This window comes from Mustelus asterias, chromosome 13, assembly GCF_964213995.1.
Source record: "Mustelus asterias chromosome 13, sMusAst1.hap1.1, whole genome shotgun sequence".
In the NCBI taxonomy this organism is placed as follows: Eukaryota; Metazoa; Chordata; class Chondrichthyes; order Carcharhiniformes; family Triakidae; genus Mustelus; species Mustelus asterias.
The window spans coordinates 96,729,150-96,754,881 of NC_135813.1; the positions used below are offsets into that span (position 1 = coordinate 96,729,150).

Genomic DNA, 25,732 nt, shown 5'->3' on the forward strand with positions numbered 1-25,732 from the left:
GGCCAACTGCCACATTCCTCAGGCAGTCCTTTACCAAGCTGTACCTTTGTTTTGCCATTCACGCATTCTGATCACTTAATGGACACTTTCAACACCTTCTCAGCCTTCTGCTCTGACAATGGGTCATCTAGACTTTGGGCGGCATGGTAGCACAGTGGTTAGCACTGCTGCTTCACAGCTCCAGGGACCTGGGTTCGATTCCCGGCTTGGGTCACTGTCTGTGTGGAGTTTGCACATTCTCCTCGTGTCTGTGTGGGTTTCCTCCGGGTGCTCCAGTTTCCTCCCACAGTCCAAAGATGCGCGGGTTAGGTTGATTGGCCACGCTAAAAATTGCCCATTAGAGTCTTGAGATGCGTAGGTTAGAGTGATTAGTGGGTAAATGTGTAGGTATATCGGGGTAGGACCTGGGTGGGATTGTGGTCGGTGCAGACTCGATGGGTCGAATGGCCTCTTTCTGTACTGTAGGGTTTCTATGATTCTAGACTTGAAACGTTGGCTCTACACTCTCTCCACAAATGCTGTCAGATCTGCTGAGATTTTTCCAACATTTTTCTGCTTTTGTTGTTGAAAAGATTTGATTGGATAGAACGTAAATGACAAAAGGGATGATGGTGCAAGTCAAAAGGGTTGGAAATAGGACAAGTAAATAAAAAAAAACAGAGGGTCAAAAGAAGGCAAAAGGAGAATACATCACAGCTGCTCCACGAAAAAATGGAACAATCGTTAGGATTTCGAATCATTTGACCTCAAATTATTCGACTCAAGTCCAAAAGATGAGGCTTGTTCCTTCAGTTACCATCAAATTTTATCAGAACAGTGGAGGGTGCCAATGACAAAAATCAAAATTAAAATGACAAACAAAGACCAGCCTGGTGTTTTTCAGTTCTGATCAAAGACCAATTGACCTAAAATATTAACTCTTGTTTTAATCTCTCCACAGATGTTGCCCAATATGGAGTATCTTCCACATTTTCTGTTATTACTAAAACTTCAATAGCTGCCAACTGGTCATGCACTTAGGGTATGGAATATATTAAAGCAGTTAAAGTCCTCTGTGCCTTACTGGAAAGGATCCCATTGAACCTCAAAGTCAGATACATGATTTTTTGATGACTCAAACTAAACATCTCAGAGGCACACTGTGTCCTCCTAAACTTCTGACTGTGTCAAAATAACACTTTTAGGCAAATAATACTAAACAGAAGATCTAACGCTTAGAAGTCTGTGAATAGTTATGGTAATGGGGACAGGAACTTAAAGCATCACACAAGTAAACTGGGGCAACACTGAAGTATACAGGTACCAACCAATAGTCTTGCATGTTGGTACCATGCATGTTGATGCAATACTGCATCACATATTTAATACAGCTAGCAAAAATCAGACAGGGCTTCAGCATCCATACACTGAGGTAAATAGGGGTTTTAAAATCACAACTGACCTTTTAAAGAGGACAATCCACTCGTGCCACCAAACAGGGAGCGTGTTGCAGAACTCCCAGACCCTCCTGGTGGTGCACTAAGCATAACCAGGTAAGTCCCACATGTATACATCGGGGTCTTCCTTAAAGTCTTCAAGGGTAAGCCACAGCTTGTATTTGCTGCTAAATTTGGGTAAAAGAAAAAAGTCACATTTTGCTCACATTCAATGCCTTTCTCCAAGGAAGAAAATAAAGCTTAACAATGAGTCAATTCAGTTTCTTCAAAAGATAACTGTTAGCTAAACATATGATTGTCATCAGCTGAAAGTTAAGACTAAACTAATCAGAATTTAACCAGATGTTTACTAAATATTTAAACTAATCTAGGCAACAATAATAAAAACCAAACCTCTCAATCTAATACCTTAAAATTTTCCACATATGTCACCAATTTACAGTTTATACAGGCTCCAGGATAAGATGATGCAAGAAAACTCCAGTTGCCTAGGTTATTTTGTTTTCTGAGATCAGGAGTCTACAAAATAGAAGCCAACCAACATATGTGCCAAACTCCAGAATTCTTTGGCCTCAATGTTCTGCATGAAATGCCACCTACATGAATGAAGCCTACCCGAGGACAACAGTATCTTGATACAGGGGAATTCAGGTGATGAGAAAGTGCCAGATAACCACGAAAACTCAATGTCACAAGATTCACATTTTCAGCCAGATTAAATGCCTTGAAAAACTAAACCCTAGATCCAGAACATCCTAAAATGTATCCTCAGCCTTCCAACCAAATCAGCAATTTGGTACAGATACGCAACTTCCAAACAAGAAATTTGTCATAGCCTTAATGATCACTGCACGACCATCTTTGATGACCTGATAAGGCCTCTGATGAAGCAAGAAATCACACGTGTTACAATATCGCACTTGCATGAATCATCAACCCCACACTGTTTAGATACTCCCAAATAACAAGAAATTCCTAGGGGGCAAGGGTATAAAAATTACTCCAACTACCTCATTAAGGCAACAGCAACATGTTTGCCTGCTCCGTTCATCCCTTTCTTTTAGATTCTTGGGGTGTCAGATCTTTCTTGATACCAAACCTACAGATGAGTCAGCTCCTTTCCCCTTCTGTGGTTAATTATTAGGCAAACACGATTAACTTTTCAAGCTATGAACGTGCCAAACAGTGACATTGTTTTTAACCATCTAGAAATAATACTACTTCATTGCAATGATAACCCTGATTGGCTTTTACATGAAAGTTACTAACTAATTCACATTTAAAAGCAACATAAGAAGCTGTGATGAGGATAAAAGCAACAACTCTAATAAACACAAAATAATTACTAAAAATGATGGCGCACTTGAGGTCTTGTCTTCAATTATAGTTTCAGCATTTGCCAGAAGAATTATTAGTTTTTTGAGGAAGTTTCAACCAGAGTGAACAGAAAGGTAGATGTGTTCCATTTGGACTTCCAGAAGGTGTTTGACACAGTACCTCACCAAAGGTTAAGTCATAAGATAATACCCCATGATGTTGGAGGTAGTATACTGGCATGGATAGAGAATTGGCTAAAGTGAAGAAAACAGAGTGAGAATAAGGGATTCTTTTCCAGGTTAGCGACCTGTAACCAGTGGGGCTCCATAGGGTCAGTGCTGGGGCCGCAACTGTTTACAATATATATTAAGGACTTGGAGGAAGGAAGCAAATATACTGTCGTCAAAATTGCAGACAAAATGAAAATAGGTGGAAAGGCAAGTTGCAAGAGGGATACAGTTTATAAAGAGATATTGATAGGTTAAGTGAGTGGGCAAAAAGTTGGCAAATAGAGGATAATGTGGGATAATGTTCTCTTTGGAAGGGAGAACATAAGAACAGAGTATTATTTAAATGGAGAAAACTGCAGAAAGCTGTGATGCAAAGACACTTGGCGGTACTTGTGCACAAAACACAAAGCTAGCACATAGGTGCAGCAGGTAATCAGGAAGGTTAATGGCATGTTGGCCCTTATTTCAAGGAGGTTGGAGTATAAAAGTAGGGAAGCTTTTGAACTGTACAAAATACTGGTGAGACCACATTTGGAGTACTGTGAGCAGTTCTGGTCCCTTTAAGGAAAGAAATTATTTCATTGGAGACAGTTCAGAGAAGGTTCACTGGGAAGATCCCTGGTGTGGAGAGATTGCCTTATGAGCAAAAGTTAAACAGGTTGGGACTCTATTCATTGGAATTTAGAAGAATGAGAGGTGATCTCATTGAAACATATAGGATTCTTAAGGGGCTTGACAGGGAAATGCTGAGAGGATGTTTCCCCTCAGGGGAGAGTCCGGGACTAGAGCGCATAGTCTCAAAGTGAATGGGTGCCAAGTTACGACTGAGATGAGGAGGAATTTCTTCTCTCGGGGGGGGGGGAGTGGACGTGAGGAATGTTGGGTCAGTCATGTTTCTATTGAATGGCGGAGCAGGATTGAGGCGCCAAACTGCCTACTCCTGTTCCTATTTCTTATGGTCTTAAGAAATGCTTGTAAGACAAGTGCTCACAAAGTGCAACTTTTCCTCACATTCAAACAAATGATCTTTTGCCTGTAAATAGATCTTTTGCCTTATAGAAACAACTGGCTCATTTTTCTCCTGATTATACATTACAAAATGGCTACTTTAATTAGAACAATTGAACTGAGAAACTGAAGGTAAGCATATTGATCTGAAATGAGAGACTGGTAAGACTTGAGAGTATTTTATTGATTCATTATTCTCAATTCTACTGTGAGCACAAGCAGTATCAATTTGATTATTGCCTACTGCTGTTTCCACCATCGCGTGGTTTATTCTTTCCTTTACAGCTTCAAATTTCACTGCCTAGAATCAGTGGCAGGAATTCTTCAACTAATGCTGATGCACAGAAGCGGAAGGAAAACAAATTGGTAGCTTGTTACTGAACTTTCCCAAGTATTCAGTAACTTGGGTTAGTTACTGCAGTTCTGGTTCTTGTGATTAACACTCATTGTTGGCCCTCTCCTCTTCTTCATCTAAATGCTACTCTTGATCTGGGTAAACAAGGCTAATTCGATTTGCCTCAAAGGCCAACTTCACTTCCCTTTCATGATCTTCATTCCCATGAGAACTAACTGCCCGTTGGGCAAGATGTACTCAGTAATCTGGAACTCACTGGCAAGACAACAGCCATTCTGTCGAGTTCTAGTGCAAGTCCATATTGAAGCATTCATTCCATTTTTGCCAGTTAAAAGCCAAATACTGATTCTGTAAACCTGAAAGAAGGGCAGAAATGCTGAAAAAACTCCAGTCCTTCATCAGAAAAAAGTCACAGTCTGAAATGTTAACTGTTGTTCTCTCCACAGACCTGAGTATTTCCAACATTTTCTGCGTTATTCCATTTTTCCAATGCTCTTATCCCAAGATATATTATACATAAACTCCAAATCATGCAGGACGCTTGCATTTGTATTCTATTCCACATCAGGTCCTGTACATCAACCCCCATTGGCTTTCTTAATGAATCAGCTAAAAATCCTCAGTTTTATTTTCAGACTGCTCCATGGCAATACCCCATTTTACCGTCACAATCTTTCCCACCATTACTTCCTAGCATGCACCCTCCATACTTCTGGTTCTAATATCTCTCCCATTGAAAAAAATGTGTGGTTCAGATGCAGTAGGATCCAGATGTTATCTAGCTCATTCTGATTACACATCCTTTTGGTTAGAGCAGAACTCATTACAGGAATATAGAGCTCCACATTCTCCAGCTGAAGGAAGAAACATGCTGCTGAGGCTCAAATACAAAATGATGAGCAGCATTCTTTCTTCAACACTACCTCCCCCCACCAACATCTTCCTTTTTAAGAACTGAGAGAAGGTTGCTCTGGAAAGGCTGTTTACTGTAATCCCAAAGATACTACTAATCCTCAATGATCTCTTGCAGAGTGGAAGTGGCATATTTAATCCGCTTACATCTACCAGAAACACACTTCTACTTATTAGCGAGCTCAAAATCCTCAGCCTTAATGTGAATTCCTCTGTGAATGTCTGGGACCTTACCAACTGAAATAACAGTAACTAATGAGCTTTTGGTGGACGTTCTAAGTGCTGACAACAGTATTCACTGTACTTTGGAACACAAAATTCTCTTCTTCTTCCCTAGCTATCTTGCCCTTCTAAAAATCTGCAATGGCAAAATAATACTCAGCGTGACCAACAATTTGCACTTGTCGGATGCAATTTGTAGGCTGTGCAAGTTTTGCATAGAGAGTGTTAATATCCTTCTTTTTGGAAGAATGCCACAATAAAACTGTGCCTAATGTTTTTCAGTACGAACAAAGATTTCCTCTCTCCTTATGAAAATACTTCAACAATTTTATGTATTCCAGGCACAATACTCAATGAAAACAATTTTTCCCCAATATGAAATTTTGTATTCTGAACCATCTCAAGATAAGGCTTTTTATTTTAAATGATATTTCTAAATACAAATTAGAAAGATTGTAAACCCCATTTAAGGAATCCAACATTTTGTTAGCTTGTAATATTCTCAAATTGACCACAAATTTCAATATTGTAACTGCAAGTCATGAGGATTTTAATATTGAAATGTGCTCTACAAACCCAATGAATAAGAGATTAGAAAATATCTGCACTTGTCAAATGCACTTAAATAAAAATTCAGCCCAGTACCAAAGCAGAAACACTTCAAGTGTCTGTGCCTTAACAAGTTTGGAAAGAGAAAAAAAAGTGTGCACAGTGGTGGGAATTTGATAAATTTTGCTGAAGTATCACTGTATTTCTGAGGCCGTGCAGAGAGTGGTGCATCAGAAAACCATCAAACCCTCCATTGAATAACACTCCTGATGACAGCTGAGGGAGTTGAGACGCAGGTTCAAAAGAAATTCTGATCAAGAAACTTAATTTGCGTTCTTGGTGGTCACCCTGGAACTGCATTTACTTACAAGCCGATTAGCAACCCTCGATGGTGTGCACCATCCAGTAAAGGACAAGCAGCGGGAGAAAACATAGGGTTGTTTAAAAAAAAAAATCAAGGAAAAATATTTCATATGGAGCAATTTTAAAATACCTTGTTTTGATGGCCCACAGCTTGGTTACTTTCTGTCATACTTGTTCTTAATCTTATCTGAAAACTTTGGCATGTTAGCCGGCGGCACGGTAGCACAGTGGTTAGCACTGCTGCTTCACAGCTCCAGGATCCTGGGTTCGATTCCTGGCTCGGGTCACTGTCTGTGTGGAGTTTGCACATTCTCCTCGTGTCTGCGTGGGTTTCCTCTGGGTGCTCTGGTTTCCTCCCACAGTCCAAAGATGTGCGGGTTAGGTTGATTGGCCAGGTTAAAAATTGCCCCTTAGAGTTCTGAGATACGTAGGTTACAGGGATTAGTGGGTAAATATGTGGGGGTAGGGCCTGGGTGGGATTGTGTCGGTGCAGACTCGATGGGCCGAATGGCCTCCTTCTGCACTGTAGGGATTCTATGAACCTGACCCAACACCATGGAAACAATGTTTTTTTCTAATTAGAAAAATTATAAAGAGGTTCTTGAGGTGGGTTGGTTTGTATATTGGCACCAAAAGGCCTATTTGTAAATCAGACACTATTCTGCTATAAATTTGCTCTTTTAAACCCCCCCACCGCCAATCAGAATGAACAGGGAAAGCTCATGATCATTTAATTTTTCTATGACTTCACAATTTAAAAAAATGACTGAATGACATAGACAGCAGAATCAGCATGTCTGATTTCAATTACTGTATATTTTCAAAACGTTGATTTTCAACTACTTTGCGTATAATAACAAATCTTGTTCAACCAGAACAGTAGATTCAAAATGATTCAAATACTAATTCACTTCCTTCTATTTCCATTCTTTCCTGTTATTATAATTTTATTTTCAGCGGAGGCCAAGAATGTAGGGGATTGGAATAATTTGAACACTTTGGTACCCCAAACTATTTGATATCTGGTTTTGAACTACTGAAATCAAATAAAGCTTTGTTCAATGTGCCTCAAGCCCAAATTCTGATCATTAAATTTACTGAAATATGACATCATTATTTTCTACATCTCAGATATTTAGAACTCAGTAACGAATTAGGAGCTGTTTCGTACTGTACACTGGTGCTCAGAGATTTGGATTAAGACTGCCCTGAATGTCTCGACTTCAAAACTGTCATATTCCTCAAAAGAGATGTAATTCATGCCAATCATCGCTAGATTCAAATGCAAATCCAAATAATTAAATTCACCACACTACCACATCAATCGCTTTCCAGACAAGGAATTCACACCTTTATCAACGTGTAGATTTGAGGCTTGTATACCACATTTAAAGAAACAGCTGAACTGAAACATGGTCAGTTACCTAAACAATATGTTAAGCCCACAGGAATAAAAATATTTTTCTTACCAGAATGGTCTTCCTTCAATGTGTTGGTAATTGTGGAGCCAGTAAGAGCAGCCAATGTAGCTGAAGGGGAGCCACGATATCGGGAAAGTCGACTCAGTAGCATCTCATTTATACTTTTTGCAGATTCTCCCTCTTTTCTTGTTAAGATGGTTCGTTCCTGGAGAGGGCTTGCTGTACAGCTCTCATTTTGCACCTACAACCGAAACTCAGAAAAGTGTCATGACTGCAAAGAGATTTAACACACCAAAGATATATACATATTAAAGCGCAAGTCACTTTATAATCCTGTACTGACGTGCTACAAAGTTCTTCAGCCTGGCATCCATCACTTGCCAACAACTGCAACTGGCATTCCACATACAGAACTCTTCGGATGAAAGTCCAAAATGACCTAAAATGCTAACTCTGTTGTTCTCTCCGGAGGTGCGACCTGACCTCCTGAGTATTTCCAACATTTTGTTTTTATTTCAGAATTCCAGCTTCTGCAGTATTTTGCTTTGGTATTGCATTTCTTATTTTGCCAGGTCGGTCACTTTCAGAAAAAAAGAGGGGGATAACTGTATTTCCTTGCTTTGGTACTTCTGGCAAGCTGGATTAAGAGCATTTTTGAGGGGGCAGGTCTCATTAGACATGATTATTATTTTGTTTGGGACAAAACATGGCTCCTTTCCTTACTTATGGTTGACTTGCTTTAACAGTTAATACAAAGGGGATGCTCTGTTGCGTGACATGCCTCATTTCAGTCTCTTATTGGATGCTGCTCATTTCTTGTGCGTAATACCCAACTCAGCCTGCAACTTGACACTTTTTCAGCCGACAGTTCAGGTCAAGACTCCGACTAAAATAGCTGAATTGTAATGGATAATGGTATAGGTTTAACATTTGGATATTGTTATCAATATGAAGTTCTGGTTTGTCCTTCTTCCTCCCCAATTTCTCCACTCAGTTTCTGAAGATGCCAGTTACTTGCTGTGGCACAATTATATACACACCACTTGCTCTCCAATACATAATTTAAGTGGCCATTTATCATGTGAATTTTTTGAATAACTTGCTGTCAATTCATGTCAAGGACAATGGAGATCACAGCCCAGCTTTGATCCTGTCTTCACCTGACATCCACATATATGTCAGTGGCATTCAAGATCACTGGATAGCAATCAGAAGGCAAAAAAACTAATTTCTTCCTCCCCAATTCAGAAGCAATAAAATCAATTAGAGCAACTGCTCCAATAACATCCCTATAACTTAAGATCAAGGATCAGTTGGATTCCTAGTACATTGGGACCGATTTTGGGGAAAGCAGGGTGTGACAGCAGTGCAAATAAGAGTTGTACCTCAAGAGGGCCGGGTCAATACCTTGGCAGGAGGTTTGCTAGTGCTGTAGAGACGTAGCTTAGCAGTGAGATGACAGCCTAAGCAGATTCAAAAGAAATTCAAAGTAGAGTGGAAGGGGGGTGGCGGTGACAGTGGAGGGTGGGGGGGGGGTGGGGGGCGGAGAGGAGAAACAAAGAAAATAATAAAAGGAGCTGTTCAGTGAGCAGTAGCATACATGTCAGTGCAAGGAGGTGAGTGAATACATTCTATTATGTTGAGATGTTACATGAATATAAGTAGTTGTGTTGAATGAGAGCCAGATCTGTGCCAGAGGGCACAAATAGACACTTGGAAGTAGATCATAGCTATCATTGAAATATGGCTTAAAAAGCTTAACACTTCTCAGTTGCAGAATTTACAGGGATTTCAGGCCGGATTATAAATTGGAGGGGCACAACATTGGTTAAAGAAACTACTACAGATGAAAGGATGGGTGATATGAGAGTGAGCATCAAATGAGGCCACATGGGTTGAATGCAGGAACAAAAAAGGGTAAATCACACTGCTGAGTTTACACTCAGTGACATCGAAATAGTCCGAGGGAGACAGAAGGGTAAATATGTTAGCAAGTTGCTGAGAAGAACAAAAACAAAAAGAGCCAGAATAGAATACTTCAACTCCACTAATATTAACTGGGATAAAATCAGTGTTAAAGGTATGGAGGGTAACAAATTCTTACCATTTCAAGGGAACATTTTTAGCTAGTGCATTCCAGGCCCACGTGGGGAGGGCAAGTTTTCAGCTTAGTTCTAGAAAATGAATCTGGGCAGATGGTAGGGTTTTCAGTGGCAGAGTTTTTCAGTGGTAGCGATTTATAATTAAGTTCGGTTTAGAGTATTTATGGATAAGGACAAAGATCAATGAAGAGCAAAAAGTTAAATTTTTTAACCTAGGTGGAATGTGATTTGGCAAAAGTGGACTGGAAACAGCTACTTGAAAGTAAATCAGTATCAGCTCATTGGGAGGCATTCAAGGTGAAGGACTTCAAAATAAATGTTCCCAGAAGAAAAAAATGTAGAACTCTGAAATCTAGACTTGCTGGATTTGAAAGAGGATTAGACAAAAAAATGAAAATTTATGGAGATTAAAACTCAATGCTACAGAATGCATAGAGTATAGAACGTGACGTGCAGGGTTGCAATCAAAAGGGAAATTCGGAAAGCAAAGGCAGGGTATGAAAAAACATTAGCAAGTAAAATGAAAGAAAACCCAATGATGTTTTACAAATACATAACGAGCAACAGGATAACTAAGTATAGGATCATTGATCATGATTTTATTCAGATGGGACATGGGTGCCACTGGCTGGCCGGCCAGCATTTATTGCCCATCCCTAGTTGCCCTTGAAGGGCAATTAATGTGTCAACCACATTGCTGTGGCTCTGGAGTCACATGTAGGCCAGACTGGGTAAGGGCGGCAGATTTCCTTCCCTAAAGAGCGTTAGTGAAATAGGTGGGTTTTTCCGACAATCAGCAATGGTTTCATGGTCATCGGTAGATTTGGAATTCCAGATACATTTTATTGAATTCAAATTCCACCATTTGCCATGGTGGGATTCGAACCCAGGTCTCCACAACATTAGCTGAGTTTCTGGATTAATAGTCTAGCGATAATACCACTAGGCCATCACCTCCCCGACAAAGTAGAGACCAAAAGATATCTTGCGTGTTGAGGCAGAAGACATGGGCATGATTCTAAATGAATACTTTGCATCTGTTTAAACTGAAATGGAACAAAGCAGACGCTGTTGTTAAGGAGGAGGGGGTGAAAAATTGGATGCGATAAATAGTGAGGAAGGAAACATCAAGATGTTTTAATCCTTGAAAGTTGATAAATCACAAGCCCCAGATGAAGTGTTTCCCAGGCTAAGGGAAGCATGGGAAAAGACTACAGAAATTATTGACCATCATTTTCCAATCCTCTCTGGCTACAGGCACTGGTTCAGAGGATTGCTAACAATGTATCATTGTCTAAAAAGAGAGGAAGAAAATGTCTCAGTAATTACATGTCAGCCAAACCTGGGTGGTGGTCTAATTATTGGAAAATAGTCTGAGACAGAGTATAAATCATCATTTAGAAATAATTAATCAAGAACAGTCAGCATGGTGTTAAGGGAAAATCATGTTTAATTAACTTGATTGAATTTGAGGTGGTAACAAGGAAGGTTGATGACTTGATCGATGTAGTTTACGTGGACGTTTACAAAGGTTTTGGCAAGGCCTCACATAGCAGACTTTTCAGGAAATTAAAAGCTCATAGAATCCAAAGAAAAGTGACAAGCTGAATCCAAAATTGGTTCGGAGTCAGGAAGCAAAGGTGGACAAGAGTTTTTGTGATTGCAAGGTTATTTCCAGTGTGGTTTTGCAGGACTCAGTATTGAATCTCATGGTGCTTGTGATACATATCAATAACTTGGACTTAAATGCAAAGGACATGTTGAGAAATTTGCAGACTATATGAAATTGCCAATGTAGTTAATAGTGAGGAAGAAACAGCAGACTGCAGTAAGATATGAATGGACTAGTCAGGTGGGCATGAAAATGACAAATGGAACATAAGAAGCGAGAGATAATGCATTTGGGGAAGACAAACGTAAAACTTTATAAACCACTAGTTAGACTGCATCTAGAGTACCATGCACAGTTCTGATCAGCGCATTACAGCAAGAATGCGATCATCCTAGAGAGGACACTGCCATGACAGAAAATTTTAGCTAAGACTGGATAGACTGAGGTTGTTTCTATGGAACAAATGGCTGAAGGGACAAGGGCTTAGATAATGTAGATAGGAAGAATTTATTTTGCTGAAGCAGAGATTTCATCAGTCAGTCCATATATGTAATGTAAGTAGAAGCATTAGATTGGAATGGAGAATTTTTCACCCAGAAAGTAGTGGGAACCTGGAAGACTCGGTCTGAACCGTTGGTAGAGAAAACCTTGAAAACATTAAAGAAAAACACTTGATATGCACTTGGGGTTCTGTAACCTACAGGGCTATGAAATAAGAGCTCAAAGGGTGTGATTAGGTTGGGCAGCTCTTTCACAGCTGGTGCAGGCACGATGGAGCAAATCTCTGTTTCAAATTTCTCCAGCCACAGGACAGTTTTACCACCTACGATGGTGGTATTCGAACCTGGAATCCCCCGAGGTTTGTAGATTACCAGTTCAATGACCTATTCCATCAGGCCACAGGAGAAACCCGTAATTGGAGATTTTTTTCTAAGTCACTGAAAAACCAAACTTTTTTGTAAAATATTTTTAAACATTAACATTTTTAAGCTACAATCTGATTTACAATGAACGTAGAAAAATCTTCTTTAACTGTGCCAAAGAATGGCACAAATATCATAAATCACTGCTTGAGGGAATCATTGGCAGGAAAGAAATCGGAGCATAAAAGTGTCAATATCAATTCATTAATGAACACCACACAAAGAATCAGGAAACTATATTTGTGCCTTATTCATCAAGACTGGAAAATTCCAACAATTACTTCAAGGTAAATTAAATTATAGTTGTGATCAGCTAAAAAAACTCCCCAATTAAGTAACACACCAGCATGATCACTCTCCAATTTATGGATTACCCCTGCAATTTTGGCAAAAGGCATGTCTTCCCCAAGCAGGTGGGGTTTTTTTGGATTTGTTAATTTTGTCTAATTAAGATTAATGTTAATAGTTTTGTATGTGTGAATTCCTTCAAACTTGTTAATTAGTCGTGCATAAATTTTATTCTCTCCCTCCACTCTTCCCCTTCCTCACCATTATTTTTTTTCCCCTTAGTGTTCGCCTAGCTATACCCCAACTGAAACTGAAACAAGGTCGCCACCACTTTATAATAGCAGAACAAAGTAGGGACAATAGGCCAATGGTGACAGTTATAGCTAATGTTTCTTTCTTTCTTCCAGTGTCTTTTTAAAAAATTCAGTGATGGGGTGTGGACATCGCAGGCGAAGCAAACATTTAAGCCCATCCCTAATTGCCCTCGAGAAGATGTCTTCCTGACTGCTACAGTCACAGTGCTGTTAAGAAGCAAATTCCAGGATTTTGATCCAGTGGCAATGAAGGAATGGTGATATATTTCCAAGTGAGGATGGTGCGTGGTTTGGAGGGAAACTTCCAGGTGGTTGGTGTTCCCACACATCAGCTATTTGTATCTTTTTATATTGTGAAGACCGTGAGCTGAGAAGGACTCATCTGTCTAAGGAGTCTTGGTGAGTTCCTGCAGTGGAAATTGTAGATGATACACTGCATCGGTGGCAGAGGAAGTGAATACTTGTGAATGGGGTGCCAATCAAGCAGGCCTTGTCCTGGATATTAGATATCCTGATTGTTAGAGCAACATTCATCCAGGCAAATGCCTTGTAGATGGTGCATAGGCTTTGGGGAGTCAGGAGGCAAGTTACTCACCGCAGGATTTATAGTCTCTGACCTGCTCTTGTAGCCACAGTATTTACATGACGAGTCCAGTTCATTTTCTGGTCAATGGTAAACCACAGGACATTGATAGTGAGTGATTCACTGAATATCAATTTCAATGTCAATGGTTTGATTCTGTCTTGTTGGAGATGGTCACTGGCTGGCACTTGAGGTGCAAATGTCATGTCACTTGTCAGCCCAAGCCTGGATACTGTCCAGGTCTTGTTACATCTCGACATGGACTACTTCGGTACAAGGAGTTGCAAATTGTGCTGAACATTACACAATCAGCAGTGAATATCCCACTTCTGATGATGGAAAGGTGGTCATTGACAGGGTAGCACAGTGGTTAGCACTGCTGCCTTGCAGCTCCAGGGACCCGGTTCACTGTCTGTGCACACTCCACACATTCTCCCCGTGTCTGCGTGAGTTTCCTCCAAGTACCTCTCAGTCCACAGATGTGTGGGTTAGGTTGATTAGCCATATTAAATTGCCCCTTGGTGTCAGGAGGACTAGCAGGGTAAATACATGGAGTTAAGGGGGTTAGGACCTGTGACATTGTTGCCAATGCAGGCCCGATGGGTCGAATGGCCTCCTTCTGTACTGTAGGGATTCTTTCACGAAACAGCTGAAGACGTTTGGGCCGAGGATACTACTGAGGAACTCCTGTAAGTGATGTCCTGGAACGGAGATGATTGACCTCCATCAACCATAACCATCCTCCTGTGTGTTAGGTATAACTCTAACTAGCAGAGTGTTTTTCCCCTTCGATTCCCTATGTCTGCAGTTTTGCTCAGGTTCCTTGATCCCATACTGTCAAATGCTGCCTTGATGTCAAGGGCAGTCACTTTCACCTCACCTCTGGAGTTCAGCTCTTCTGTCCAGGAATCAACCAACACTGTAATGCGGTCAGGCATTGAGTGGTCCTGGTGGAACCAAAACTGAGCCTCCTTGAGCAGGTTATCACTAAACAAATGCCGGTTGATAGCACTGTTGATGACCCTTTCCATCACTTTACTGATTATCGAGACTAAACAAATGCGGTGGTAATTGGCCAGTTTGGATTTGTCCTGCTTTAATTTTTTTGCATTGATGTGCTGCAATCCCCCATCACTGAGGATAGGCATGTTTATAGAACCTCCCCTTCCAGTGAGTTGTTTAATTGTCCACTACCATTCAGGACAGAATGCCACAGGACTGCAGATCTTAGATCCGAACTGTTAATATGGAATCACTTACCTTTGCTATCGCATGCTGTTTACGCTGCTTGGCATGCAAGTAGTTCTGAGTTGCAGCTTCACCAGGTTGACACCTCATTTTTAGGTATGCCTGGTGGTGCCCCTGGCATGTCCTGCCACACACTTCATTGAATCAGGGTTGATCTCCTGGCTTGGTGGTATGGTAGAATGGGGGATATGCCAGGCTGAGGTTACAGATTGTGGATAATTACAATTCTGCTGCTGCTGATGGCCCACAGCATCTTATGGATGTCCTGCCTTAAGTTGCTAGATCTGCTCAAGATCAATCCCATTTAGCACTGTGGTAGTACAACACAATGCAATGTGATAATAGGACTTTGTCTCCACAAGGTCCGTGTGTTGATCACTCAATGAAATTGCCAAGAGCAGATGCATCTGTGAAGGCAAACTGGCAAGGATGAGGTCAGTAATTTTTTCCCTCGTTGGTTCCCTCCCACCTACCGCATACCCTGTCTAGCAGTTCTACTTGTTAAGACTCCGTCAGCTTGGTCAGCAGTCATGCTACAGAGCCTCTCGATGATGGACATTGAAGTCCCTACCCAGAGTATTCTGTGCCTGGCATTTTTGGTACCCAAGTAAATGTCGTGAGATCTGTCCAACGTACAATTGAGTGGCTTGTTAGGCCACTTCAGAGTCAACCACATTGCTGTGGACCAGGAATCACATATAGGTCAGGCCGGGTAAGGATGGCAGATTTCTTCCCTAAAGGGCCAGATGGGTTTTTATGATAATCAATAATGATCTTAATTACAGATTTTTTTTAAATTCAAATTCTACCATCTACCATGATGAGATGCAAACCCAGGTCTCCACAGGATTATCCTGGGTCTTTGAATGAATAGTCCAGTGACAATACCACTACACCACCATCTTCAATGCAGAGTTTATAAATTATATAGACTGAATTTCATTGCATCTTGAAGGTTTATGCAAAATATTGTACTGGTCCATCAAATTCACAAGTTTTTGAGCAATAAACTAATCTTGTAGAATATTTTAAAAGCAGCACTTGGAAGGATCAGGGCACATGACGCATTACACGAATTATTTAAATCAAAATCTTGTACTATACCACTGTAGGTGTCATACATACAAATAAGTGTGTAAACCATGGCCAGAGAAAATTGGCCATTGCATCATCCAATAAAGATTTAAAAACTATATATTCTGGAAAATGAAGGCAAGGTCATGGTGGTTTAATAAAACAAACATATCTAATTTAGATTTAAAGCAAAAACATGCAGAATCTTACTGTTAGTTTAAAGACATCCATGAAGACAGAATGGCCTTTGGGAGTTTTCTCATTCAAGCCTGCAGGAGACCAGATCCAATAGATGTAAGTTCCATCGGAGCAGAGATGAATTGTGGTCATGTTACTGCCTACTGGGAAGTGATTTGATGGCATGGACACAATCTGAGACACCTGAATGAATAGTAAAGAAAATGGTATGTCAGTGCACCGTGATCAGGCAGGTGTATAATTGCACTATGGTGGATCTGGGATTTACGAGTTTGTCCAAATGGCAGCACAAAAGAACTGCCTAAGAACCTGCACATTCCTAGGTTCTCATGATGGTTCAGTGCATACGAAGTGACTGATTTATACTATAGACCAAGTGGTGGCAATGCCAGAAGCGCAAATGTGGATAATGGTTGCAATCAAGCTTAGACAGGATTTCTTCTATGGGCAATTCACTGACTCGCCATCAAAGTTCACAATGGCCATTTGGGCGACATACAGGTCACACTCACCCATTTTGACCAAAAAGTGATAAAGTTCACCATTTTTATTATCAGGTTCAAACTTGCCAGTTACACCACCTTAAGTAATCAGTACATTTCAGGCAAAAACAGTTGTGGTTACTCAGTATTAATGAGTTCACAATCAGCTTTTAGTTCAGAATTGATCAGAAGTTAGAACAATGGTTAGCACTACAGCTGGGCAGCTACTGTGCATAATGAAGTTCAAAGTTGGCATTTTCTTTCATGTGCCAACGGTCATTATATATTACACAACAAACTTGGCAATAAAACACATCAGTGGCTATACATTTCCCTGTCAGGTCAAAATCATGATTCAGCAAAAACAACATTGTTCTCTAGCAAGTCATGCCAGTTATCACACAATAAACAACATGCATTGGCACAAATAAAAGTTTGTAATCTAATGACAAATGAACTATACCCAAAAAAATGAACAACTTCAGGAGGAATAGAATAGGGAGAAAATTGACAAAAAATATGAGTGCGCTATTTTTAAGTGATGAGTAACACAAGTTAAACAATTCAGATGGGAGACAAGGGCTTTGAAAAGAAACAGCATTGTGGACAGCTTGACATTTATTTTTTTGTAATAAGCTTGCTGCCCCCATCTAAGGGGCACACAAACAACTTGAGTTTTGTGAATAGCACTTATGTGCAGGTAAGGAAGTAATAAATAAATGTAAGGTTCAATACTGTTCTACTTCACAAAATCAAAACCAAATGATTTACAGAAAATCTGTGTTTCCTATACATATCCTATGTTTTACATATGATATTCTTATGCACCTACGAAAAAGGAAGGGCCATGAAACAATGTGTCTGTTTCATGCAACCAGTACATTTTTAAAATTATATTCATGGGATGTGGGCTTTAAAGACCATAAGGAATAGAAACAGGAGTAGGCTGTTCGGCCCCTCGAGCTGCTGTGCCATTCAGTAGGATCATGGCTGATCCGACATTCCTCATGTTCACTTTCCTGTCCTTACCCGTAACCCTTGATTCCGTTACTGATAAAAAATCTATCTCAGCCTTAAATATACACAATGACTCTGCCCCCAAAGCTCTCTGTGGCAAAGAGTTCAAAGACTCTCAACCCTCAGAAGAAATGCCTCTTCATCGCGGCCTTAAATTGGAGCCCCTTCATTCTGAGACTGCGCTTTCTGGTCCTAAAATCTGCCATAAGGGGAAACATCCTCTCAGTATTTACCCTGTCAAACCCCTTAAGAATCCCATATGTTTCAACAAGATCACTTCTCATTCTAAATTCCAATGAATAGAGTCCCAACCTGTTTAACTTTTCCTCATAAGACAATCCCTCCATACTGGGGAACTTCTTAGTGAACCTTCTCTGAACTGTCTCCAATGAAATAATATCTTTCCTTAAATAAGGGAATCAAAACTGCTCACAGTACTCCAGATGTGGTCGCATCAGTACTTTGTACAGTTGAAAGACTTCCCTCTTATCCTCCAACCCCCTTGAAATAAGGGCCAACATCCCATTAGCCTTCCTGATTACCTGTGTGCTAGCTTTCAGTGTTTCATGCACAAGTACCCCAAAGTCTCTGTGTTGCAGCTTTCTCCATTCAAATAATACTGATCTTTGTTCTCCCTTCCAAAATGAACAACTTCATGTTTTCCCATATTATCCCCCATTTGTCAACTTTTTATCCACTTACTTAACCTATCAATATTTTTTTGTAAACTGTATGTATCCCTCTCACAACTTGCCTCTCCACCTATGTTTGTGTCGTCTGCAAATCAGACCATAGTATATTTGCATCCTTCCTCCAAGTCATTAATATATATTGTAAACAGTTGTGGTCCAGCATTGATCCTTGTGGAGTCCCACTAGTTACTGAACTAGAGCAGTCAAATAAATAGTGTGGCTGCAAGAGCAGGTCAGAGACTAGGAATCCCGTGACAAGTAACTTGCCTTCTTACTCCCCAAAGCCTGTCCGCCATCTATAAGGCACCAGTCAGGAGTGTGATGGAATACTCTCCACTTGGCTGGCTGAGTGCTCCTTATCCCCACTTGCTGCTTCCAGTCCATTAGCCAATTCCCTGTCCATGCCAATATATTACCTCCAACACCACGGGCTCTTTTCTTAGGACTTTGTGAGGTACCTTGCCAAATGTCTTCTGGAAGTCCAAATACAACATATCTACGGGTTCTCTTCAATCCACTCTGGTTGAGACTTTCTTGAAAAACTAAGTCAGACACGATTTCCCTTTCATGAAGCCATGCTGACTCTGCTTGATTAGATTACGATTTTCCTATTGTGCTGCTATTAACGCCTTAATTGATTCAACATTTTTCCAACAATAAATGTTAGGCTAATTGGCCTATAGTTACCTGCTTTTTGCCTCACTCCTTTTTTGAATAGGGGTGTCACTTTGGCAGCATCCAGTCCTCTGGTACTTCTCCAGAATCCAAGGATTTTTGGAAAATTATATCCAATGCATCCACTATCTCTGTAGCTACTTCTTTTGGGGTTCTAGGATACAAGCCATTAGGGCCAGGATACTTATCTGCCTTAAGCTCTATTAGTTTATCCAATACTACTTCTCTCGTGATGGTATTTAATTCCTCCCCGTATTCTTTAGTATTAATGGGATGTTCAAAGTACCTTCCAACTTTGGCCGAGCCAATATTTAGTGCCCGTCCCTAATTTCCTTCGGGAAGGTGGTGGTGCGCTGCCTTCACGAACTGCTGCAGTCCATGTGGTATAGGTACATCTAGTATTATCAGGGAGTGAATTCTGGGATATTGAACTAGTGATAGTGAAGGAATGCCAATATATTTCCAAGTCAGGATGGTCAGCGACTTGGAGAGCAAGTTCCAAGTGGTGGTGTTCCAATGTGTCTGCTGCCCTTGTCCTTCTAGATGGTAGTTGTGGGTTGGAAGGTGCTGTAGAAGACGTGGTGAATCCCTGCACTGCTTCTCATAGATGGTACATATTAATGCCACTGTTCGTCGGTGGTGGAGGGAATGAATGCGTGTAGATGGAGTGTCAATCAAGCAGGCTGCTTATCCTGGATGGTATCATGCTTCAAGTGGAAATGGAGATAGAGAAGCCAAGGAAGGGAAGAGTCCGAAATGGACCACGTGCAGGAAAGAGGACTGGAAATTGGAAGCAAAGTTGAAAAATTTTCGAAGTCCAGATGAGAGCATGAAGCAGCACCAATACAATCATCGGTGTAACAGAGAAAGAAGTACAGGAGTGGGTCTGACTAGGACTGGAGCAAGGAGTGTTCCACCTAACCCACAAAAAGACAGGCATAATTGGGGCCACACACATACCCATAGCCACACCTTCTATTTGTAGGAAGTGAGACAAGTTAAAAGGAGAAATTAAGTGACAGAACAAGCTCCGCCAAGCAGAGGAGAGTGTTAATGGACATGCCTTGTTCGGGCCTGTGCTCAAGGAAAGAAATAGTGAGCCCTCAAACCATCCTGGTGGGGAACGGCGGTATAGAAGGATTGGGCATCCATAGTGACCGGGAGGTGGTTAGGGCCAAGAAACTGGAAATTACTGATACAATATAGGGCATCAGATGAATGACAAATGTAGGTGGGAAGAGATTGGACAAGGGAAGAGAGGATGAAGTCAAGTTAGGAAGAAATTAGTTTCATGAGGCACAAACAGCCTGATACAATGGGTCTACCAGGGCAACTGCTTGTGGATTTTGGGAAAGAGGTAGGAGTGGGCTGTGCGGGTTGGAGGACTATGAGGCTGGAGGGTGTGGAGGGAAGATTACAAGAGTGATAAGGTCAGTGACCATCCTGGAAACAATGACTTGATGTTCAGTGATGAGGTCATGGTCCAAGGGGAGGTTGGAGGGAGTATCTGAGAGTTGGTGCTCTGTCTCTGCAAATGAAAGATCAGTATGCCAAATAATAATGGCACCACCCTCGTCAGCAGCTTTTATCACAAGGTCAAGGCTGGACTTAAGAGAATGGAATGCAGCGAGTTCAGGTTAAAGTGAGTGAGAGGGGCAGAGAAATTGAGACAGTAGACGTCATGCCAACAGTTCCCAATGAAACGATCAAGATGCAGGTAGGAGGCCAGAGGGTGGGGTCCAGGTAGAGGGAGAAGACTCAAGATGGGTGAAAGGATCCGCTGAAGAGGGGGAAGATTCCTGGACAAACACTGGAGCATGGATACGGGGCAATGGAAGAAGAGTTCAGCATTGTGCCAATCCCGAAATTAATTGAAGTGAGGAGTAAGGGGATGAAACTGAGTCCTTTGCAGAGTATAGAACATGCCGCATCAGAGAGAGGCAGGTCAGAGGGTATAGTGAATACACAGCAAGGCTGGGTTGGAAGAAGGAATAGGGTCAGAGGGATGGCAAGTTGTGGAAAGTCCAGGATGGGCACCGGAATCCGCAAATTGCTGGAGCTTGCGTTCCTTACACCAGAAAGAAAGAGAAAAAGCTTCTCAAGGTATCAGATTAGAAGAAGAAAAAGATGAAACTGGGGACAAGGAAAGTTTTGAGAGAGGGCGATTTGGTGCTGCTGGAGTGTGAGGTCAAGTGTGTACATATGGCAGTGCGTGGCAGAGAATGTGGATCTCACAATGTGGCGAGAACAGCAATCCGAGGAGCGTTGGATATACATGTAATCCTGGGCAGCTTCAAAACATGCAAGTTGTATAACAGGATTCCTTCCCTAAAGGACATGGTAAACCAGTTAAGTTTTTATGACAATCTGGCAGCATCACAGTCACTTTTACTGATAGCAGCTATTTATTCCAGATTTAGAACTTTGGGCTACAAACTCTCAATTTCCTCACGTTCGCCCAGATACCCACTGGACTTCCTATAAAATCAGTAATTGCCTCCAAATGGAAAGCCCTATATTGAGTGACCCATTATTCAACAGCTTCAAGCAAATGCCCAAGCTTCTGTACAAGTACTTATGCCATGCGTGTTTTGTGACAAAGAGTCCATTTTCCACAGGTATGACAATATCATTGTTTGTGGGGACTACTCTGAACACTAGTTGTACTTGCCCCACACTTATAATGCACGGGAGAGAACATTGTGGGAATTGCTGGTTCTGTGCTGAGGTCCAGGGTGTACACGATTCATGAGAGAAAATGCTTCAGCTGCTTGCCTCTCTGACACGGTACTTGGGTGACTCTGGAAGGCAATTGTGTAATATTTATGGGCTTGCTTCAAGTCTTTCAAGACCAACAGATACTGCAGGGTGTGTGTTCTTTAATTACTGGGAATAATATTCTAAAACACATTGAGTTTCTTAGAATCAGTTATTTTTGTGGTGCACCACATGGGACACTTGATACAGGCACAGATTTTCTGGCAGCATTGGAATGCCCTCAAGAAAAGATGTATTAAAAAACATGCATTTTGAATTATAAATTGGGTTATAGGGTTCACAAACGAAAATACATATATGGCAATTGTTTGGCTACAGTTTAGAGTGGAGTTTTTGTTTTTTTTCCATTCGGTAAGCTTCTAGTGCTTCTGTTTATAGAACTGGTTAATCAAAACCCAGCACAGAAATACTTATTTTTTGAAATAAAGTACAGAACATATAATGCCTGCATGCTAGACAGCTATTATGAAGGATCGGATATAGCAGCTATATCAAATGGATTCTTCACATCAATTTTTACAAAGGATCATGGCATCCATAATAGACAAAACTTAGTCAGAAAAATGTTATCGAGAAATGGATGAGATTAAATATCCAGTAGACTCCTGGAATAGAATGGACATATTCACAAATCTTTAAGGAATTGTACAATAAATTTGCGATTGTTATTTTCAGAATTTAATAAATACTGCAGCACTGCTAACTAGAAGACGACTATTCAAAAATAAATCTGGTATTAACAAATGGATAGCTTTAAAAACAAAATACTGTGTATGCTGCAAATTTGAAATAGAACAGAAAATGCTGGAAAACTCATGTCTGTCAGAATCTGTAGAGAGAAACTGAGTTAACGTTTCAAGTCCAATATGATTGTTCTTTGAAATGGTTTATAAATAGCTAATAGCTTTACACTGGAAAAACTGAAGGCATTCCATGGAATTCTATAAATGAATATCAAAAAAGCATAAGGGAAGAGTCAGCAATAAGTTGTGTACAAACCTATTAGAATTCTTTAAAGTTAGTGGACAAAGATAAATTGAAAAAGTTGGGTCATCAAAAGATGTTTGATAAAAGCTTTTCATACCAGGCTGTGAATGAAGTTGAAAGCTCAGAACAGATGATAAATTCTCTACATGGATTGAGAATTGATTTAGTAAAAAGGCAGGGTGGACAGAAAAAGAAATTGCTCATTCTGGGGTCCTTACAATGTGCTATTCAGGAAAAATAGAAACAGGATGTCTCTACTATTTAAAAAATGGTCAGCTTAGAAAAGAACAAAGAACAATACAGCACAGGAACAGGCCCTTCGGCCCTCCAAGCCCGTGCCGCTCCCTGGTCCAAACTAGACCATTCTTTTGTATCCCTCCATTCCCACTCCGTTCATATGGCTATCTAGATAAGTCTTAAACGTTCCCAGTGTGTCCGCCTCCACCACCTTGCCTGGCAGCGCATTCCAGGCCCCCACCACCCTCTGTGTAAAATATGTCCTTCTGATATCTGTGTTAAACCTCCCCCCCTTCACCTTGAACCTATGCCCCCTCGTGAACGTCACCACCGACCTGGGGAAAAGCTTCCCACAGTTCACCCTATCTATGCCTTTCATAATTTTATACACCTCTATTAAGTCTCCCCTCATCCTCCGTCTTTCCAGGGAGAACAACCCCAGTTTACCCAATCTCTCCTCATAACTAAGCCCCTCCATACCAGGCAACATCCTGGTAAACCTCCTCTGTACTCTCTCCAAAGCCTCCACGTCTTTCTGGTAGAGTGGCAACCAGAACTGGACGCAGTATTCCAAATGCAGCCGAACCAACATTCTATACATCTGCAACATCAGACCCCAACTTTTATACACTATGCCCCTTCCTATAAAGGCAAGCATGCCATATGCCTTCTTCACCACCTTCTCCACCTGTGACGTCACCTTCAAGGATCTGTGGACTCATCTCAAAGATGAGAAAGCCATGAGAGAATGATCATCGTCAGAGAGACTTGGGTGGATTGTTTGAAGTTTGGTTTGTTCAGTCATGGCAGACGGATTTAAGTAACAATATAAGTTTAGAAGTAATAATAAATATTTGATTTATCATTGTCAGATGTATTAGTATGCAGTGAAAAGTATTATTTCTTGCGCGCTACACAGACAAAGCATAACGTTCATAGGGAAGGAGAGTGGGCAGAATGTAGTGTTAAAGTTATAACTAGGGTGTAGAGAAAGACCAAAATGCGAGATAGGTCCATTCAAAAGTCTGATGGCAACAGGGAAGGAGCTGTTTTTGAGTCGGTTGGTACGTGTCCTCAGACTTTTGTATCTTTTTCCCGACGGAAGAAGGTGGGAAAGAGAATGTCCGGGGTGTGTGGGGTCCTCGATTATGCTGGCTGCTTTTCCAAGACATCGGAAAGCGTAGGCAGTGTCAATGGATGGGAGGCTGGTTTGAGTGATGGACTGGCTACATTCACAACTCTTTTGAGATTATTGCAGTCTTAGACAGAGCAGGAGCCTTACTAAGCTGTGATACAACTGGAACAATGCTTTCTATGATGCATCTGTAGAAGCTGGTGAGAGTTGTAGCTGATATGCCAAATTTCCTTAGTCTCCTGAGAAAGTAGAGGTGTTGATGGGCTTTCTTAACTATAGCGTCTGCATGGTGGGACCAGGACAAGTTGTTGATAATTTGGACACCGAGAAACTTGAAGCTTTCGACCATTTCTACTTTGTCTCCATTGATGTGGACAGGGGCATGCCCTCCACTATGCTTCCTGAAGTCGATGACTATCTCCTTCGTTTTGTCGACATTGAGGGAGAGATTATTGTTGTCGCAGCAGTTCACTAGATTCTGTATCTCTTTCCTGCCTCGTCATTGTTTGAGATCCCACCCAGTGCGGTGGTGTCGTCAGCAAACTTGAAGATTGAGTTGGAGGTGAATTTGGCCAGTCATAAGTGTATAGGGAGTATAGGAAGCAGCTGAGGACGCAGCCTCACGGAGCACCAGTGTTGAGGATGATCATGGAGGAGGTTGTTGCCAATCCTTACTGACTGTGGTCTGTGGGTTAGGAAGTCTAGGATCCAGTTGCAGAGGGAGGAGCTGAACCCCAGGCCAGGAAGTTTGGAGCTGAGTCTCGTAAGAATAATAGGGTTAAAGACGGAGCTGTAGTCCCTGAATAGGAGTCCGACATAGGTGTCTTGTTATCTAGGTGTTCTAGGATTGAGTGCAGGGCCAGAGAGATGGCATCTGCTGTGGACCTGTTGCAGCAATAGGCGAACTGTAGTGGATCCAGGCAGCCAGGGTGGCAGGGATTGATTAGTGCCATGACTAATATTTGCAACATCAACAGATGTTTGAAAAAGGACAAGAATTTGGACATATTATTTGGTCATACCCTGACAGCATCTGTTTGATGCAAATGCTGACAATAAGGCAAAAAGGATGCAGAGTTCCACATGAAATGCATTGGATTACAAGTCAATACAAGTCATATTGTGTGTTGCACGCAATTTTAGTCAATGTACCTCAAAGTATTGCAAAAGAAAAAGTTTGAAGGCAATGCCAGTCCTTAGGAAACTAAGTCATAGAACAACTTTAAAAACTTATTTTCATTAGAAAGAGGGATTGAATGGAACTATGATGCAGGTCTTTAAAATAATGAAAGGCTAGATTCTATTGGAAGTAAGGAAACTGCTTGAACAATGAGAAAGGACGAGACAACATGTACAAATTCACTGACCTAAAAGCAAGGTCAGAGATTAGGCGGAAATAAATTCTGCCTTCCACAGGAGAGGGGACATTTGAAGTAGATTTCTAGGGATGCTGTGAGAGTCAGGCATCACTTGACACCTTCCAATGGGAGCTGGATCAATAACTAATCAGAAAAAAATTGAAGGTTATGAGAAGATATAAGCAACATACTTTTTTTTTTTAAAAAGGGAAGTAA

General features: G+C 41.1%; 1 protein-coding gene across 6 annotated transcripts in view; it reads right to left on the minus strand.

The window, feature by feature from the left end:
* The window catches only part of hectd4 (HECT domain E3 ubiquitin protein ligase 4), a 270,502-nt gene that overhangs the window by 156,531 nt on the left and 88,239 nt on the right, over positions 1-25,732 (minus strand). For all 6 annotated transcript variants that reach the window (XM_078227339.1, XM_078227343.1, XM_078227340.1 and 3 more), the window contains exons 7-9: positions 16,168-16,338; positions 7,862-8,054; positions 1,442-1,603 (exon numbers count right to left, since the gene is read on the minus strand). In XM_078227339.1, coding sequence (XP_078083465.1) covers positions 1,442-1,603; positions 7,862-8,054; positions 16,168-16,338 — 526 coding nt within the window. The remainder of the gene's footprint in view (positions 1-1,441; positions 1,604-7,861; positions 8,055-16,167; positions 16,339-25,732) is intronic.